Source organism: Colletotrichum siamense (genome assembly GCF_013390195.1).
Source record: "Colletotrichum siamense strain Cg363 chromosome Unknown KSG_Cg363_contig05, whole genome shotgun sequence".
Taxonomy (NCBI): domain Eukaryota; kingdom Fungi; phylum Ascomycota; class Sordariomycetes; order Glomerellales; family Glomerellaceae; genus Colletotrichum; species Colletotrichum siamense.
In genome coordinates, this window is record NW_023501018.1 from 2,878,383 (window position 1) to 2,898,719 (window position 20,337).

General features: G+C 48.8%; 3 protein-coding genes across 3 annotated transcripts; 1 reads left to right on the forward strand and 2 right to left on the reverse strand.

Annotated features, from left to right (window-relative positions):
* Positions 1 to 4,645: 4,645 nt before the first annotated feature.
* On the reverse strand, positions 4,646 to 6,232 carry CGCS363_v008333 (uncharacterized protein; the record flags this gene model as incomplete). Its single annotated transcript, XM_036640182.1, has 1 exon — positions 4,646 to 6,232. One exon carries the CDS (start codon positions 6,230 to 6,232, stop codon positions 4,646 to 4,648), a length of 1,587 nt encoding a protein of 528 aa, XP_036494602.1.
* Positions 6,233 to 10,509: 4,277 nt separating this feature from the next.
* XBP1 (Transcriptional repressor XBP1) lies at positions 10,510 to 11,994 on the forward strand (the record flags this gene model as incomplete). The annotated part of the gene is made up of 4 exons (XM_036640183.1): positions 10,510 to 10,798; positions 10,853 to 10,968; positions 11,016 to 11,100; positions 11,150 to 11,994. The coding sequence occupies 4 exons, from the start codon at positions 10,510 to 10,512 to the stop codon at positions 11,992 to 11,994; spliced, it is 1,335 nt and encodes a 444-aa protein (XP_036494603.1).
* Positions 11,995 to 12,303: 309 nt separating this feature from the next.
* CNS1 (Hsp70/Hsp90 co-chaperone CNS1) lies at positions 12,304 to 13,590 on the reverse strand (the record flags this gene model as incomplete). The annotated part of the gene is made up of 1 exon (XM_036640184.1): positions 12,304 to 13,590. The coding sequence occupies one exon, from the start codon at positions 13,588 to 13,590 to the stop codon at positions 12,304 to 12,306; it is 1,287 nt and encodes a 428-aa protein (XP_036494224.1).
* Between the last annotated feature and the right edge of the window lie 6,747 nt (positions 13,591 to 20,337).

The following is a 20,337-nucleotide window of genomic DNA, read 5'->3' on the forward strand; positions in this document are numbered from 1 at the left end:
TACGCTACTAATACTATCCTTATTACTGCTTTGCTGTCTGCTATAGTAACTTCTTTAGAAGTAAGTTATCACTATTATTATAATCTTCTTATTTAATTAGGCTAGCTAACACCTTTACAGCTATACTATTATTAGTAATGCTCTCTCTATTTAGTATAAAGCATACTTACTAATATTCCTTTACTAAGCTTATACTTAGGCTTAAGCTATATCTACCTTAATATTATAGAGGGTTTATATAAAGAAGGCTTACTCTTTAGGATAGCTAGAGATATATATAGCCTCTACTTTAAAGCTATTAGGGGTATTTATTACTTTAATTATAGTATAAAGAGGGTCCCTTTTAGAAGTATTCTTAAGAACTCTATTTAATACTATTATAATAAACTACTTCTAATTAGAGTTAGAGTACTTACTAAACTTAAGAGCTTTATTTAGTGTATAGATATTATACTATATAGTAATAATTCTAGCTATCTTCTTAAAGAAGGGTATACTTAGCATAAGGTTAATATTCTTATATTCCTTACATAGTGCAGATATATTAAGGAAGTTTCGAGCCTACTTAGTAGGGGTTTTCACAGTAGGGGAAAAAAGCAGTAAAAGCACCTCAGTTAGTGCCTAGTCCAGTAGCTTCACAGTATACATACTTAAGGGTCTAGAATAACTGCCTACGCTAACCCTAACTCGCTAAGCAAAAGCATCTAGGCTAGACGTATATACTATTATAGCTATCAGCCTTATTAACGATAGCTTCGTTACTAGCAAGGTTAACAGCCTCACCTGCATAACTCATAAGCGAGATATATACTAGAGATAGCTTTATAAGGTCTTTAGCTACAGAAAAGCTTATCTTGGCTATATACTTAAGACGCCGCTGCTTACGCCAAGCCTCAAGCCCATTCCTCACCCTCAATCTTAAGTCAATACTACTAAAGCAAACCACCTAGATTCCTATACCTTCACAATATATTCCATCCTACCTAATCTATAGGATCTTATACTACAAGGCTTTACCTAAGGCACACCCTAAAACACTAAGATTAATACTAACTATAAGGCTAAGTTTATAGTAATTAGTAAGATAACACCTTTTAATATATAGAGCCTTAGGGACTAAATAGCTATAGCTAGGTCTTACCTTAAGGTCTTAGAGGCTAACCTTAGTAATAATAGCGTAAAAGCTACCTACTTACTTTAGTAAAACCTCTCGCTTAATAATATAGATGTATTTACTGCTAATCCTAGTATTTACGCCTATTTTAACGATATCCTTAATAGGGCAGTATAGCTAGTAAGTTAACCAGGCTAACTACTATAACATCACAGGCGTTACTAATAAATATAGATAGCGACAGCACTATATCCCCTAAAAATATCATAACAGACATCTATCTTAGAAGGTATATACAGCATAAGCAGCAGAAAAGACAGCTAAGCTAACAGAGGGTGTGCATAAAGGTTAATAGATAGGTTAGAAGGCTAGAGAAAGTCTGTAGTAATTAAACCCAGTCAAAGTCGTGAAGTTATTATCAAAGTGATATTAAAGGTGATAAGATTATAATGGCGCACCTAAGCGCATATAGGGGAAATAGGGCTGAAGCTAGGATCATATAACTAGTAAGCTGTTAGCTGAAGGGTGAAGTCAGGGGTCGTTACAGTACAAGTTCCAAGTAAAAGTCACAGTAGCTAGCTAGAGGCCACGTAGTGCAGATATTGTGAAGGATCTGTTGTGGGTTATAGGGTGAGGAAGAGGAAGAGGGAAGGGCATAGGCCTTACGCACAGCAGCAGAGCTTTTTATGCTTCTAGCTATGAGAACCTCTTATGACGACCTCTTTAGTTAAGGAGTCATCTCTATTTAGTAGTATTTATAGACGACCTCTTTAGTTAAGGAGTTATCTCTCTTATAGCAGCGTTACCAGGCTATAAGAGCCTCAGTGACCCTTTCAGCCCTAATGTGATCAGCCCTGCTATATATAGCGCTGCTAGCCCCACGCTACGCAGCTAGCGCTGTTGCTGTTCTGCCGGTCTATTCAGCTAGGGCGCGCGTTCAACTTTATAATATTCAGAGGGTTTACCTACTAGTAGGAACGTATAGGGTTTCTATACTGTTTTCCTTAATTAGTAGAGGGTATAAGTTAAGGTGCCTATATAGTGTTTCCAGAATTATGCCTGCGTATAGGGTGAATTTTACTGTAGTCTTTTTGTGGGGGGGCTGCGTTATAACTATAAACTTAATATATATATATAGTATATTTATAAGGTATATTTTAAAGGTATATAGATATAATAGCTTTTTAAGCTATTATTTATTTATAATAATATTAAAGCTATAATATAATTAGTTATATATTAATTTATAATTAATTTAGAATTATTTATACTAATAAATAGGTTTTTAAGTTATTTTTTATTTAATATCTAAATATTAAATATATATAATACCTCTTCTTTACTTATATTTAAGTATAGAGGAAATTTAGAAATTTAAATTAATTCTAAAATAGTTATTAATACTATATTATTAATTTAAAGGTAATTTTAGGTATTTAGTTTTATTAAAACTAAAATTAATAGTATTTTAGTAAGTAAGTAATCTTTTTTAATTTAGAATAAATTTAAAATTACTTCTAAATTACTTCTTAAATATAGCTTATTTAGAGCTAAGTTTAAATATTTTTAGATTTTTAATATTACTATATAACTACTAAGTTTTTAACTACTTTATCCTTAATATTAAGGATAATAGTAATAAACTTAAGAGGAATAGAGAAGATTTAAAGGGTAGCTATATTAGAAAGATTATTTCAGAATTAATTAAGGAGTAATTATAATAAACTTATAGGATTTATTATATTAGATATATAGGAGGGAAACTTTAGTATTCTAGGTTATTATCTAACTAGAGGGCTAAGATAACCTAACTAGCTGAGTAATATTAGTAAAGTGGGCCCCCTGCCTAGTTAGGCTAGTGCGGTTAGGTAAGCCCCCCCCCCCTCTAGTTAGTTTACCTCCTAACTGTTCAGAGCAGCTGCTGGCCAAATCTTCACCAGCAGACCGTCGCATCTGCCTCCCTCTCCGCTCCAACTGTGCTGCAACATCCACCCTCAGAATGACATCCAGCCTGGGATCCGACTTCCTTCTTCGCCTTTTCGTCTAGACGCTATCTTTGCTATCGCATCATCACATCTCACTTTCAGCCTTCAATTACGCCCATCATGTTCTGCTATCTCAGCTTCATAAGTGGGATACCGAAACCAACTTGCCAACCTCCAAAAGTCCCACGCCATCAGCGACAATGCTTGCGCTAACACGATCTGGCACCTGTGGGTTGCACGCATGAACCCTAATTCCAACTCGGAATGAAATCCAACAGCCAAGATTCTGTCATGCTACACTTTTCAGCCTCTCTGTCAGTTTTTAGCAATCCTACGGAAACATTGCGCCTCACTCACTACCCTATCCCGGGATCCATTGTGGTAAACTTCCAAGGCGGTTCTGCCAATTCACAATAAGCACATCCATTGCATGCGCTTGCGGCGGGTATTCAATCTGCTGGCCAAATCTGCCATCCTCATGCCGACCTCTTCATCCATGATCCCTGCCCACACTCACTCGTTCTCTCCTCCGGCCTCACCGTCCCCGCCGCTTGCTCACCGACCCGAATCGGCGGTGACACCCCGCTGTCCCTCAACCGCACGACAACAGGGTCCAACAGACCGAACGCTCGCCCGCCCAACCACATTCAAACAACAGCCCGGTCTGCCCCCTCTTCAATCGCGATCCTGATCGACTTTCGTCATCGCCCATACATCTTGCCCGCCATCACGCGCATATACGTTTCCCCATCGTGACACGCATATGCCAATTCAATCTCACTGCTTGGAGGACCCCCGCCCCTCCTCCCGGGCCGTTGCATGTCGCAGCAATCTTTGCTGTCCAACACCAGTCCACCAGTCACCACTTCTGCCCGCCACCCGTCGCCCGACTTCCCAAACCACACCGCTCATCACATGACGTCCGCGGTGACCGTTTGTGCCTCCTGTGTCCCCCTATTAGCTAGCGTCCTTGTCTTTTCCGGCTTGCCCACGCTTTTGCGGCGTGTCTTTTGAGTTTGACAGGTTTGACGACGCGCGTTTACCCGGCGGTGACGCTGCTTGCGGCGAAGCCGTTGCGATGTTTCCACGTGGTGGCGTCTCTTTCTTCTTTCCACGATCCTGGGATCCTTTAAGCAAGAAAAAAGTCGGGAGGCTTGTTGTCCGGCGTTGTGGCTGGGTCTTTCCTTCGGTGGCTGGTTGGAGTGGGGCCGGCCGCCGCGTGCGGAGCCCCGAAGCACGGATGACCCCTCCGGGCCCATATCCCATATGCTATGTGTTATGACAATCTCCATCTTTCCAACTGCCGAAAGCCACAACCAACAACACTGTTCAGAAACAACGATACCGCATGCAAGCTGACTACTCAGAGCTTCAAAACTTTCCTGGCAGTGGATTACGGGAATCGAGAGTCCCAACATGGGTCTTCGCGAAGTCTACGAAGGCAAACGCCTGCACCTCGATTGCACCATCGAGCGAAGAAGCATCATCGGATTGATGTAAACGACCGTTTTCGTCACAGAAGTGTGCTGATTATGACTGCAATAACTTAAGACTCCCATACCAAAACAATGACAGAATCCAAAATATCTTCCTCATGCTCCTCGTCGTCCACTTCACGCAAACCCCCTTTCTTCACATACATTTGCACTACCTCCCCCTCGTCCCCAACAACGGCATCCAAGAACGACCAAACATTTCTTGTACCCCTCCACGTGATGATTTCTTTGGGCTCATCCCTCTCATCGAGCACAATCCCGTCCCCAAGCGGCAGCTCCGCCTCCAGACCATACTGCATGGCTCCCTGAAGGACTGCACCACTTGACATGGGCTCGACCTCGAAACCTGCGCAGTAATGCGTGAGAGAGTATCCGTTGACCAGCACCCAATCGTCCGCGAACCGGAATCGCTGCAAGAAGCAGGCCTCGCCGCAGACCGAGGTCACGAGGTGGCCTCTGCTGGGGCTGAAATGGTGGCGGGACTGGGAATGTCGGAGAGTCAAGGGGGAGATTCCCAGGTCGTATATCGGCGCTTGCATGTGATACAGGGCATCTCGCGGGGAGTAGAAGCTCGAGAGGACGTGGAGGGACATATCGGTGTTCTTCGTCACGCATTCGTGGAGCGCGCTGTCCCAGGTTGAGGTGTTCGCGAAGGGCGGTCTGTCGGGCGAGAGACACGGGAGCTCGGAAACGATTTTCGCAGCCGGCAGCGTGAAGAACACGGCACCGCCACCGTGAGTGACTGCTTCCTCGTCCTCAACCGACCAGTCTGGCCGTTCGCTTGGCAGCCCGATGTAGAAAGGGTCGCGGGCGTTGAACTGAGAAAGCTTGGAGATGAGCTGTCCTAGAGTCGGGAAGAAGATGTCGTCCTCGATCAGCCCGAGATACTTCCTTGTCTGACCGTCGGCGGTCAGCGCCTTGTTGACCTCCAGGAGAATGTCGACGATTTCAAAGTGCCTCGAGACCTTGTCCAAGTCGTCGTCCAGCATCAACACCGTCGCATCGATGCCGGTGTTTTTGAACTTGTCGTGCGTCTGCCAGGCCTCGCGGGTGGACGTGTTGTAGAGCGCGACGATAACGCTGGCTCCGTTTGAGTTGCCGTGTCCGTCTGTAAGCCATCGCTGCCAGTCCCTGATGAGAGAGTCGTTGGCGTGCGAAAGCCGGTTATACGTCGTCGAGACGCCAAACAACAAGTCAGACGCATCGACATCGTTGGGGAAGACGCTAATTGCCACGGGCAAACTTGTATCTCCGTCGTTGTCCAGGGGCAGGTCCTTGTCGTCCCAGTTGATGTCCACAAAGTCGCCGTCCGCAAATACCTTGTGGAGGTTTGTCATGGAGCGCCGGCTTGAAGCTTCCGGCACGGCCCGGACTCTCTGAGAAAACAGGGAAACATTTCGTGTGAGGCCGTGCCTCTCGGCGAGTACTCTCAGATATGTGTCAGTATCGGTCTTCTTCGTCGTCGGACTCGCCTTTTGTGGTTTGAGCACCGGCACCAAGGGGTCCGAATCAATGATTTCGTAGGCGTCCTGACGACTTCGCACTAACTGAATCAGAATAAACAGAAGAACGAGTAAGAAAGTGGCTGCGTGTAACGCCCTCGCGTGGTTGTGGTAGGCATACATGGGCTGCATCATGATGACTGGAGATGGATGGGGATTTTGCACAGACCCAATACCAGTTGGGCCCAAGATTATGGAGAAGGAAGCACCACTTGAAGCAGATAGAGTTTGCCCGTCTTTTCTAAATGAGAAATAGCCATCTTTTTGAGGGGATCGCGAGGAATGTTCACCTCGATAAAGGGATGGGCAGCGGAATTCAGCTGGGTGAGACACCACCACCGCACAAATGCTCGTGTGTTCTGACGCGAGCCTGATAACGCATCGAAACACGATGGGCCCCGAAATAGGATTTTGTTTCGCAAAACATTTCTATCAAGGCATGCGTGGACGGTAGTTCTATCCTCATGAACTTTGTGGCGGTTTGGGGAGGAGTCGAGCCGCTTGGCGACACGCCGCATTCCTCGAACCACGCGATGCGCTCCTCTCCCTTCCCACATCCAGAGAGAGGTTTGGCGTTGAGTTCACTGACATGCTCCCCGCCATGGTCAGTTGCGCGGTAACGACCAACCAAGTTGCATAGTGTTCGAAGCTTGAGATCCTCATTCATAAATTGAATAGCAGTGGCTTCGGCATCGACCATGCGGTTGAAGAGGCTCTTTGCCAGGTCCTCGAGTTACACCCACCCGACGTCTCGCCCTTTTCAGAGAAGATCCACGGCCTCTGGGGTCCAAAGCGCAATCAAACTCGGGCCGACGGAGAGGATGAGGGGCCATCAGTTCATGAAATGGTTCGGGAGGAAGGGATGTGCGACCCGTGAAATGTGAGCGTTTTGGGAAGTGGGTGGTTGAATGGGATGAGAAGGTGATTCCGGGTGATTATCTAAGAATCTTCCTTCCCGCCGAGGTTGGCTGAGGGTGATGACCTACTTTGCCTTAGCTGGGATGGCGGGCTGCCAACGTCAGTGCTTCCCGGCCTCCCTCCCTTCAAACACACCAACAGCTTCACCTCACTTTCTGCCGCAAAGACCTCGACGGTGACATGACAACTTCTGTCGTACAACCCCTCGCCCAGCACACTACTGAAGACTTAAGTCTCTTGGCGTTGTCGTCTCTCACGTATGACCTCTCGGAGATATTCTCAACATCACACGAAACGCTCTCACTTCTCCACACACTTATTTCTCCTTCCGATGCAGTGACACGGAGCAGTGGTGCAGCGGCGGCCACGACGAGTTTGCATCGAGGGCGAGCGGTATTCGTAGAACCGTTGGATGTGTGGTTGCACCGAGTGAGGCAACGCTGTCGCCTCCTCAGGTCAGTACCACCGGACCATTCGTCGTCTCTCCGCATATCATCACTTAAGCTTCGCTTCCTTCACTCAGGTAGCGGGACAACCCTTACCCTTCGAATTTCTGGTGTTGGCTGGTCGCCTGATCTGATCGTTTCGCGGCGGCAGGGATTTACATTAGATTTCATCTCCCCAACGGCTAGCCAGCCTCGAAAGCATAGGGATTCAAGAGGTCCATCCTCCTTGACAGAGCGTTGCCGATCATCGTTCGTCCGGCTTCGGGACACGAGAGACATCTCCCGCGCGGCCTCGTTTCCCGTCACAGACAGACACATGAGCAGCGGCTGGCTTCGCCTTTGGCCGCGCTGCGAAAAATTGTGAAGCTGTTATCCCGCCCGCCCAAGCTACACAACCACGCTTTGCACACACGCGGCGTGCTACCAGCTGCCGTCTTCTGCATGGCAAAAGAGCAAAAAGTCTTCCGGAGTCGATGCGTACAGCCGCCACTGCATCACTCTTTGCGTCGCACCGCGCATGGCGACCTCGCCACTTCTCTCCTGTCACTATCTGCGGTGTCACCGAGACAGCTTATGCTCCATCTGAAACTGCAATGGCATAGTTGTCAGTTATTCTTCCACAACCCGTAGCCTGCTCGTTTTGGATTCTTGCCCAACTACAGGAGCCTCAGATAACCCTGCCGGATTACCTAGCCGTGGCGTCCAAACGCGGCAGCGTTCGTGGGGAGCTGGTGGGGTTCATCCATTTCCCATCAACCATCAAGATGGGGAAATCTGGTCAAACGCCCAAGTGCCAGTTCGCCTTTCCATGCCAAGGATTCGATCACTGGTGGTCGTGCTCTTGCCCCTGTCCCTGCTATGCGACTTGGCTATTCCGTTGAGAAGCGGCCCCATTCAGCTCGCCATATCTCCGTTTGCAACGACGCTTGGTCAGGGATTCGCGACCGCGATGGGGTCGACTTTTATTGAAAGTAGCGGTGCGCGGGAAGCCGCATCAACTTAATGCCTAACCAGGTATTAACGCAGCGCTAAGCAAGGGGTCGTTGACTCGACCATGACCAATGCCGCTGTCCATTCTTCAACGTACCGACTTGATGCTATTCCCAGCGTCACTGCAGCAACTCGGCCGAGACGCGTGAAGGACAAGAGCAAAATTACCAATCTTGGTCCCGGCTTCCAGAATGTCGTCCAGACCCAACCCGCTCATTACTCGAAACCATCTGCTCCCACTTTACCCAACAACACATCCATTCGGGAAACCCAAACGCTATGACCTCTTGAAGATAAGTCTACGCACGCAAGAGTGTGGTTTGTGCTTCCAGATGGAGCGGCTTTTTGTGCTTCCCATCGGACATTTTTCTTGTGCTTGTACGCCTGCAAGCTCGTGGGGAGGACAAGGACCCTAAGGTGACAGCTGCGACCACCCCTCCCCAATGGCAGCGATACATGCATGCTATCATACCAGACTTCTCGAATGGCCTTGGAATATCTGACGAAGGACATTGGCTTGACTACGGATATGCACATAGGCTGGCCACAAAGGAAGTGGCCCCGGCTCTAGCGGTCTGACGAAAGACCAGCCACCATCATTGCATAAAATGAGCTGTATGGTATTCATTGAAAAGGGGCCAGAGCTCTTGAAGCCTGGCTGACATGGCAAACCACCATCCAATGCAGCCACGACCCAACATCGACAACATCATCTCCCCGTCAAATGCTGGAGGGAAGACGATCCACGTGTGTCGAGTCAAGTTGACGTTGCCCTGAGATCTTCAACGTAGCAAGAGGACCAGCTTTGTTCCACCATCTCGAACAACCATCTAGGTTCAATGGCCGGATGGCACTTTATGCAGCTATCCGCGAGCCCACTCTGAGAATTCCACCCCCGTGCGCCTCCAAACACTGTGCCCTTGCCTGTTTGGTCGCTGCCGCTGTTTTGCACTGGCAAACTGTCCAATGACTCTGATGCCTCTGCAATGAGCAGCGAAGTCTGCTGTGAAGCCCCTTTCGGACCAGCACTCAAGTTGGTGGCATCTGATGAAACCCGCCTAGTCTCGATCTCAGGCCTATAGCGGTCATGGGGCGTGAGCTCAGCAAGACGGAAGTCTCTCATTCCCGCATCTGACCCTCCTCCAATGACACGGCTTCTCCAACCATTTCCAGCCTTCTTGGCAGAGGTGCGGAGACCGCTGCATGGAAGCTTCCCCGGGGCCGTTTGGCACATCCGGTCTTCCACTACCGAGACGATACATCCGGTAACTTTGTGGCCAAAAACACACACAACCTCACAACTTCTCGACGTAACATCACTTGATCAAACCTGACCTCGTCGACAGTTACTTGGAAGAAACATATTAGGCCATGACCAGTCGGCGCTCCACGTTGCCTCCTCCTTTCTCTATCAAACCCATCATCTCTCACTTCGTGGCTTCACCTCGATACGCCAAAAGAAAGAGCGGTGGCCGAGCACAAACGGAGCCTTGGATGCTGAGAGGTCGATTCCAAGACACCACGACAAAGAAATCTGCACCGAGAGCGCCGAAACTCAGGCAGTAAGCCCCCATCCTCCTCCTCCTCCTCCGAGAGCCCCCGTACTGGACTGCAAGCTCCGTTGCAGAACTTGGGTGCGTGTTCCTCCCAGAGAGACGACAATCTCGGGCCCCTTGTCCTGGAAAACTTTTGCCAGCGTGCTGCACGTCCGTGGACGGTGAGGCGCCCAACCCCCGGAACGAAGACATTCAGTGTTTGTCGATTGCCCAAAGGAAAAGCCTGGGGGTGTTGTCTGCCCGTCTTTCTCAACAAGTCTCGCTTCTTCCTGCAGGACTTGTCTTAAGTCTCCCATCTTTCCCACCCCTTTTAGGGAACAAGTTCCGCCTGGCCGCCTGTTCATCAGGAAGGAACCCTTTTCCCGCATCGCAGCATTACACCACTTCCAAGACATCCTTCGCCCTTTACAAACAGGCCGGCAAGATGCTTTCCGTCTCTTCTCTTCTTAACCCATCGTCCCCGGGGCCGCTTCCTGCTCCTCGGTTCCTTCCAAGTCCAGCAATGTCCTCGCCGGGAAGCTGCTACGCCGACAGACCCTCGCCGCCTTACTTGGACTGCCCAGTCATCCCCAAGCTCAAGATGTCCAAGGACCCGGTCCCGATGTCCAAGTACAAACCGAGAGGCGTCATCAAGTATTACCCGTTCGAAAGCGTTGACGAGCTGAGCCGAAGAGACCTGATGAGATTCCGCGTCACCCCTTTCGGCCGAATTCAGGAATCTTGCGCCCACATCCCTTACAACAGCGGCAAGAAAGACTTCTTCGAGAAGACTGGCCGGGAAAGCTTTGAGGGTGAGTTGGTTTGCGTACTCAAAACTTGCCCTTTTTACTGACGGGGCCCCTTAGTTTTCAAGTACGAGTTCAAGGTTCCCGGTGAGGATAACGAGTTCACCGTCATGTGGGATTACAACGTCGGTCTCGTCCGCATGACTCCGTTTTTCAAGTGCTGCAAGTATTCAAAGGTGAGCTTCTTCATATACGTTGCAGTGACGCAGCTAACAGGTGGAAGACTGTACCGGCAAAGATGCTGAGCCTCAACCCCGGCCTCAAGGACATCACCCACAGCATCACGGGCGGCGCTATTGCTGCGCAGGGTAAGATGACTTGGTCTCCCACGGTTCAGTTTCGTGCTAATGAGAACAGGATATTGGATGCCGTATGAGTGTGCCAAGGCAGTGTGCGCAACCTTTTGCTACAACATTGCCGGCGCCCTGATTCCGATATTTGGACCCTCTTTCCCGTCCATATGTATCCCTCCCGGGTCCCCGGACTACGGACGCATGGTCATCGACCACCGCATCGTCGAGGATGCTATCAGAGAAGCCGACCTCTCTAGGAAAGTTCAACACCACGGTTTCCCTTCTGTCGGCTTGAACCACCTGCCCAGTATCGATCACCGGCCGATGCGTCCTCTGCGGGATGATAGACGACTCCGCCTCAACACTCGTTTGATGAGCCCATACAGCGATACGGATGGAGACGCCCGCTCATGTCCCGACTCGGCCTCAAGCAACGGCTCGGACAGCGTCAGCTACAGCTACGGATTTCACCCGGCGCCGCCACCCCTGCGCCATCCGCCCCCTCCCACATCTGGCTGGACGCCTGCCAACCGCCCTGCCGAGCCGTACCGTCTGGTCGATGAGAGCTACCGCTCACCCCACCCCTACCTGAGTGCCGTGCCTCGATTCACCCCGTTGAACAGACACACCACCGCACCGCGTCCGCTATGGCACAAGCGGCCCATGGACCACGACGAGAGCGACGGAGGCCGGGACAGCGGCGAGAGCACCCACGGCAGCAGCCCGGCTCTGAGCTACGTGTCGGAGCAGCGGCGCGAGGACGAGTCTGACGCCGAGATTGCCGAGCAAAACGCTGCTCTTGGACTCATGACGCTTCGGACTGCTCCGCGGAAGGAGCCTGGGTACCTCAGCGACGTGGACGGCCAGGATACGCACCGCAGCAAACGGCGGAGAGCCACTTCGGCGTAAGCTAGCATGGAGTACGGGAGAAGTTGATGATATGAAAAGACAATACGTACTGTAGATTCCCTGCTTTCGCTCGCGCATTTGTAATGTCTTTCTTTGTGGACTTGGGGGCCGGGGTTGGGTTTAGACTAGGACGACGCAGGTCTTACGACAATTTCCAATGTACTCGGGGGTGGGTGAGGTGGATTGTGGAGTGTTGATGAAAAGTGTCTAATAACCAAAGCCAACGCCAATGATTTTTCTGCCGTCATACCAATCGTGATTCCCGTTCGTTTTCCCCTCTCCCTTGCATCGTCAAATGGCTTAAGCCGTCTACTTCTTCTCTGCCGCCTTCTTCAGCTTAAACTCCTCAATCCAGCCCTTGGCCTTGGACGCAGGCACGATGTAGAACCTGACAATACCGTCCACAACCTCAACGTTGCCCCCGCTCAGAACCTTCAGCAGCGGCGCCTTCTTGCCGACCTTGACCAGGCCGCCCTTGACGGTCTCCATGTAGCACTCGACGCCGTCCGGCGTGTACGCCCGCTCCTCGTCCCACGGCACCGGCAGGATGTACGCCAGGTGGTCAGCCACGCACTCCTGCTCGTTAAACGCCTTGATGAAGTCGCTCTCCAGGTGCACCGGGTACAGGAACACGGCCGGGAAGCTCAGGCTGCTCGCGGCGTCGTCCTCGTCCGGCACCAGCCGCATCCGCGCGTCCTCCATCTCGGGCGGCTGCGCCGTCTCCCGCGTGCGGATCGTCCGCGCCGCCAGCGCCGCCTTGAGCAGCATCGCCCGCCGCTTCTCCTTGGCCGCCCGCTCCGCCTCCCGGTTCGCCTTGGCGTCGTACCGCTCCGCCGCCGCGAGGATGTCCCGCGCCACGGCCTGCAGCGCCTTGTTCTCCGGGTCGATCGCCATCCCGCGCGCGCACGCGTCGTCCGCCTCCGCGATGCGCTCGACCTTGAGCAGCGCGCGCGACGAGCGGTAGTAAGCTTTCAGGTTCTTGGGGTTCAGCCGCAGCGCGAAGCCGCAGTCCATCCAGCACGAGCGGTAGTTGCCCAGCTCAAGCTGGCACGCGGCGCGGTTGACGTACAGGCTCTCCAGCACGGCCTTCTGCTTCGCGATCTCCTCCTCGTCGTCCTCGACCTCCGTCTCCTTCTCCTCGACGACGTCCGCGTCGCCGGGCTTGTCGGCCTCGGTGACCTTCTGCGTGCGGTACGTCTTCTCGCCGCGCGCGCGCGCGCGCTCCTGCGCCGCGAGGATGTCGATGCCCTTGGTGTAGAACTCTTTCGCGTCGGAGAACTGCTTCGTCTGGAAGCGCTCGTTGCCGCGCTCCTTGAAGTCTTCGGCGTTCTCCCGCGGGGTACCCTCGTAGGCGAGGGCTTGGAGCGCGGCGAGGTCGTCGTTCTCCTCGAGCTCCGTCATGAAGAGCGGCGACTTGTTCAGGTCCTTGAGGATCTCGTCGGCCGTCTTGCCGGAGAGCAGGGCGTGGCCGGGGGGCAGGGCCGCGCCGCGGTTGGCGCCGGCGGGGGCGGAGGCGGCGGCTGCGGCTTGCCTACGCTCCTGCTCGGCGATGAAGGCGTCGGCCATCTGATCTGTGATTTCGTCGATTTGCACCATTTTGGCGGCGCTCTTGAGGGGTTTCGCAGCTCTGTATTGTGTTTTTGGTTCTGGCAATAATGGTATTTTTGAGGAATGAGTTTGCTGTGATTTGATTGGGTGTTGCCGCGGATACTCTATCTCACTTGAGATGGGTTGTGTGACGCCGTATGACTCCTTGTGTGAGTGAAAATTTTGGGGGTGAGTGAGTTTCCAAGGTTGTGTGGTCTTGCGGTGGCGATTTTCATTGGGTGGTGCGACGCCCCATGCAATTCTGGAGTTGATGGAGAAGTTTAGAACTTGATCGAACTTCAACTCAATCCGATCGTCACACTTTCAATCTTTTGTTCGCACGACTTGTAAAAAGGTAAAATGTCTGCAGAAAATCTGAGTCACACCGGGCTAGTTGCAATGTTGAAACAAGTCAGTTCTATTAGAGCGCATACGCTATGTCAACTGGCTTTCCTCTGCGCCTGAACCAATGCAGCCTAACTCCAACCCAACCAACCATGCTCGCTTCGGCCAACGAGGGATATCTGGTCTATACGAGGCATCCGATAAAATCAACCCATTCAAACTCCGTCATCCGTAAATCCATATCCTTTGACGCCGTCATGTGTTCTTTTTCCAAAAAATCAAGCAAACTCCCCTTCTATCCACCGCGCTATTTTTGCTGGATCGTGAAAGTCTTTTGAAACCCCGACCGACCTCGTTTCGGCACCCCTTTTCTCATCCAAAAATCGTCGTGTATTTCGTGGCATTCATTCATGACGTGCTCATTCGTCATCCGAAAACACCTCCGTGACTGTGACTCGGGACTCCTTCTTGCGCAGGATGGGCTGGGCGTCCTCCTCGCACATCTCCTCCTTGCGCTGGCGCTTCACGGAGAAGCACTGAATGGCACCAATGACGGCGACAACAGCGCTGCCGTACCAAGCCAGAGCCGTGCAGTCGACCTTGCTTCCAGTCGTGTACAACCATCCGGCGACGGGCGGGGCAATCATGCGGAAGCCGGCGGCGGCGCTAGCGGCCAGACCGTTCACCTTGCCGAGGGCCTTGGGAGTCGGGGTGGCCTCCTTGATCAGGATCAGGAGTACCGGGTAGAGGATGATGGACATGATGTTGCGGATCGCCAGGCAGAAGTAGATGCCAGCATAGAGCATCGATTCGGGGACGAAGAGCAGGCTCGGGACCATGAGATAGGCAATCGGGTGAAGGACGGTGACGATGATGAAGAGGCGGAAGATCCCAAGCTTCTCGGCAACGAAGGGGAAGATGACGGCTTGGACGAAGAGCGCGATGACACCGTTGACGGCCATGATCATGCCCACCGCGCGGAGGGACAGACCCAGTCCACCGGGCGAGTAGAACGGGCTCGAAGGGGTGGCGAGGATGGACATGGGGTTGGCCGTGGCTCGATCGTCCTCGAAGAAGATGGGGAGGAGGTGGTCGTACGTCATCGAGTGGTAGGTGAAGATGCAAAGAGCGGCAATCAGCGACATGATAGGCTTCGTGTAGATGTTGTACGGCTGGTCGGCCTTCTTGGCGGAAGCCTGAGCGTCGCGACCGCGGACGGTTCCGTAGTTGTCGTCTCTCATATCGACAGCGGGTCTCTTCATGGCATCCATGGTCTCAAGCAGGGGAGTCTCCTCCGAAGCAAAGGTGTCATCCGGGAGGAAGACACGGGGTTGCATGTCGGGATGGGTCTCCTCCAAGAGGAAATAACCGAGAATGATGCTGACGAACAGGAGTGCGGCGCAGACCAGGTTAGGAAGAAGGTAGGGGTAGCGGTAGAACAGGCCGTCGACGGGGAAGACGTTGGGGAAAGCATCGTGGGGATCGGCAAATGTACCGCCAATAAAGGGACCAATGATTGTGCCAATGGACCACACGAAGGGCATGACAGAGAAGGCGCGGGCTATATTTGTTTAGTGGGACGTATAAGTGAGTATGAAGGGGATGGTATCTTACGCTCGTGCTCTGGCTTGGTAACTAACTCTCCGACCATGGTCTGGATGACACCGATGTTGCCGTTGAGAAGGCCACCGAGGGCTCTGCCGATCAAGGCGATCCAGATGTTGGAGGCAAAGCCAACCATGACCATGCTGAACATCGTGCCGATGCATCCCAGGAGCAGTACGGGCTTGCGTCCGATACGGTCAGACAGACCGCCCCAGTACATGCCCATCAGGGCCTCCGCGAGGGAGAAGGAGGAGATGAGAAGGCCGGCGTAGAATGATGCATCTTCAGCGTTGCCAATCTCGAATCTCTTGACGAGTGCCCAAGCATAGGGAAAGATGGATGTGAGGGCGATGGGCTCGGCAAGACGGACGATGGCTGAGAATGCGGTGTTAGTAATGGAAACTGATTGGCACGCGGGAGTGTAGGTCTCAAGGCGTGGTGAAGAATTCCAGCATGGGAAGAGGGGGGAATGTGAGACTCACCAAGGAGGAAAAACTGTGCGGTAGGGAAGTCGTCTGGGTTGCGAAGGCTTTTCTGCTTGGTCAGGGCCATTGTCTCTCGACTTGATTCAAGTCTTACGATGCGACAGAACACTCGACAAGAATCTACAGGAACGTAGGGACTGGAAGAGTGCAAAGTCGAAATGCGTGTATTGTGCTACACGTTCCTGTTCTCCTGGTCCGGCGGCGGTTGAGTCTTATACGACACAGAGACACAAGAAGAGGCGGCGTCCGTTCTCAGATGATGACGATGGAGATGAGGAAGAGAGGAATGAAGAGAGGAATGCGGCAGCGAGCGGGAACAGGAGGGAGGGGAGGTAAATATTGACTCCTCAACGTGGATCCGTGTACGATAACGGCGTTTCGGGGGAGCTTGATAGAGGCGCTTGCAGAGGCCCGGGGTGCGAGGTGGAGCTAGAAGAAAAGAAGGATGGCGGATGAAAGCGGGAAGCAAGGCCCGGCGAGTGCGTGGTGAAGCACGACCAAGTGGATGTCTTGTCTTGGTGGGAGGAATGCAGATGACGGGCGGCGGAGTCGAGGAGGAGGAGGAGGAGGGCAGCACACTCACTCATGGATGTTTTTTTTTTTTTTTTTTTTTTTTCCCTTCTCTCTTCCACTGACTGATACGACCGCCCGACTTACACCGTCCCGCCCCTCGGCACCAGCGACCAGCGACCAGCGACCAGCACCAGCGACGCACACAGTGCAGTGCAGTGTGAGCAGCTAGGGTACGGCAGGTGGGTAGGTGGACAGGTGGGGCGCAGATGGGAAAATGCGGTTTCCAGACCGACGGCTAGGTAAGGTGGAAGGCAGGGACCACGGCGGCAACCAGGTCTGGCCACACCTTGAGGCCAGTGTTCCCAAAAATCAGCTTTTTTTTTAAAAAAGCATGCTTTTTGCTTTAGCTAATAAAAGCAGCTACTTTTAACTCCACCCCCAGAATAACGTATTAATCCGGGCTACTTTACCTAATTAGGCTAGCGTTTAGCGTTTTTAACCCCTAAATTCCTAGCTAGTATGCTTTTTTAGCGTTTTTTTCCCTTTATATACTACTAATACTAAAATTATCACTATTATATATAATAATACCTCTTATAATTAAAATATACTATATTAAGTAGTACTTTTATAATTATATTAACTTTAGATTTCTTAATATTAAGTATACTAAAGAGTAATATATTTATTATAACTAAGTTACTATTATTAATATAATATATTAGAGAGAATATCTCTTTAAGTATCCTTAATACTTATATACTTAAATATATTTAGTACTACTTTTCTATATTATAGTTACTATAATAACTTTAGAGGGGTTTTTAAACTTTATTAAAGAAGCTAATTATAAAGTAGCTTTTATTATATTTACTAATAGATATTACTTAACTATATATAAAAACTATTAAACCTTTAATTTTTTTCACTTAATTAAGTATAATTAGTAGCTTCCTAAGTTATATACTTTTTATTAAGTCTATTTACTTAAGATTTATAGTAAATTATACGCTAAAGTTAAAGCTATTATTAATAACTTACTTTATATTAATATTATTTTTAATACTTTTAATAATACTACTAAGCGTTATATTATTAATATCTTAGTTATTATACTTAATAGCTTTACTTTTTATTAGTATACTTAAGCTATAAAAGATTACTTTTATAATACTACTACTTTAGTTATTAAACTTCTATTTATTTTTAAAAAGATTACTACTATTAGTAGTATTACTAACCTCTAATATATTAATAAGATAACTATAAATATTAATTTAACTATAAGACTCTTTTATATCTACTTCTTAAAGTAAAAAAGCTTTATTTATTACTTACTTACCCTCTATAATTCTTATAAACTTAACCTTTTTATTAGTAATATCTATTATCTATTAAAGTTTCACCCTATTATTAATAAGGCTACTATAATTATTACTTTTTTCTAGAACTTAAAGCTCTAATTAGCTTACTTATAAGAGATATAGTATTAACTCTATAGTAAAGAGAGATCTTTATTAATATTAAGTTTTATATAGTAAGGTAATATAGAGTAATACTTCTAATTAGTTAACTAATCTAAAGTAGCTTTATTAACTTATATTACCTTTAAAAATATACTTAAATAACACTTTAATATAAACTAAAGTAATAACCTTATATTTACTATAGTAATTATTAGTATTATTATTAATAAGTTCTTTTAGATATAAATAAACTACTTCTAAATACTTCTTAAGCTTATTAATAAAACTATTAAGACTTTAGAAGCTAATTAATCTAATTTAAGCTATATAGTTAGCTATTAATACTTTATTACTACTATTTAGTAAACCTTCTAAGCTATAAGTAAGTAGTAAATTAAATAGCTAGCTATCTAAGAGAAATACTATATATATTACTAAAAATAGCTATACTTTATTAACTTTATTACTACTACCTTCCTACTTTATAATATATATAAATTTAGTAATAATAAATAGAAAGAGATCTTTAATTAGTTTAAGAAGTATATTATTACTACTACTATATATAATACTTAGTAAATTAAGATTATTAACCTATAAGCTTATTATAGCCCTCTTTTTAACCTTATTTTAATATTCTTTAACTTAATAATAAGGCTACTTATAGCTTAAAGCTAAGTAGAGATTATAAAGTTAGAACTAATATTTTTAGCTTAATAAGTATTTAGCTATATTACTATATCTATACTATTTAAGAGAAATTTCTCTATATTTAATTATATATATAACTAAGTTTATAATAAATTATATTTAGATATTAATAACTAGTTAACTTTTATATATATAAATATTTAAATTCTAAAGAGATTATAACTCTAAAGAGGAGGTTATTTATAGCTCTTACTATAATATATATAAGAGTTATTAATAGAAGAGGAGTTAGTTAATTTAGAGTATTAGATCTTAGCTAAAATAGCTAACAAAGTAGCTTTAGTAAACTTAGATACTTCTATTAAACTAATTAATTAATTTTTAAATAGAGATTACTATTATATCTAAAATTTACTTACTTTTGCTAAAAAAAGCAGTGAAAAAGCATGCTCTAGCCGAAAAAAGCGCTAACATGCATATGCTACTTCAGAACCCTGCTTAAGGCAGGGAACACTGCCAGGAAGGTCTCCCCAGTGCAACTTGAAGCTGTCTGCTTCTGCTGGGTCTGCACGCTGCAGAGTGTGAATGCACGGAGCAGCTCATGCACCCTGGCTTAGGGTATGCAGATATGGGGGATGGCACAGCGGATTCGGCCTGGGATACTGTCATAAGTGGCGCCCGGGATCTTGCGCTAGCTTAGCGTCTCTCTCCCAGCGCACGGGCCCTGGAGGAATTCCCGCTTGCGAGCTGCGCTAGTTCCTCATGCAGTAGCGCAGCTCGACGGTGGGTGACTGAGGGAGGAGGTCGTGTGTGTGAAAAATGGTGGTGTGTGGTGGACTTTTTCTTCCCCTTCCCTTCTCTTCGGTTCCTCAGTCGTTGCTGCAGCCATCAAGTAACTGCAAGGCAAGGTCAAGGTCAAGGATGGTGCGGCCGGCTGTCGGTTCCTCGGACGGAGTAGGGCGAACTAGACGACGGCACGGCTCAAGCTACTCTTCACCTTTTTTTTCTGCTCCCCTTCTGTCCCTTCTTGCCTCCCGCCCGCTGACCACATCACACGCGCATCTGTCCAAGGATCTTCCAAAATCTAACGGGCAACTTGCGCCTGTCAACAGTCTAACCACGCCAATGCCGGCTGCCCGTGGTTGGTGATTATCTTCCGCCCCTCCAACATTGGACGATGAGTTGTTTTCCTGCGACACTCGAAGGGGCAATTGATTCCCACCGAAATCACCGGTGCTGGTGCTGGTGCTGGTGTTGGCGTCGGTGCTGAGCGTGCTTTTTGACATTGGCACATGCATTGCCATTGGCGATGTTGTCCAACTCTGATCAAGGCACTTCCTGCTCATTTCGAGTCATCAAGTTGTCTCGTCGGGGATCGCCAATGTCACCAGAGCAAGAACAGAACACCACAGCGGATGAATGCCGATTGTTCCACGCCAGTGCCGGGCATGGTCTGCTCTGGTCTGCCCTGCCCTGCCCCTCGTCGTGCCCGGGTGTCACGATCTCACCGCAAGGATTACGGGCTCAAACCCAAGATGCTGCATGACACGGCCGACATGGACTGAGAAAAGACGACGAGGCTCCACGGATCATCAGTTTTGGAGTGGTCCAGACGGTCTTTCTCGCCAGTCTCTGGCGGCTCGTTTGGCTGCGAAATTGCTTACGCTGCGTGCCCCTGCCGCTGCTGCCCA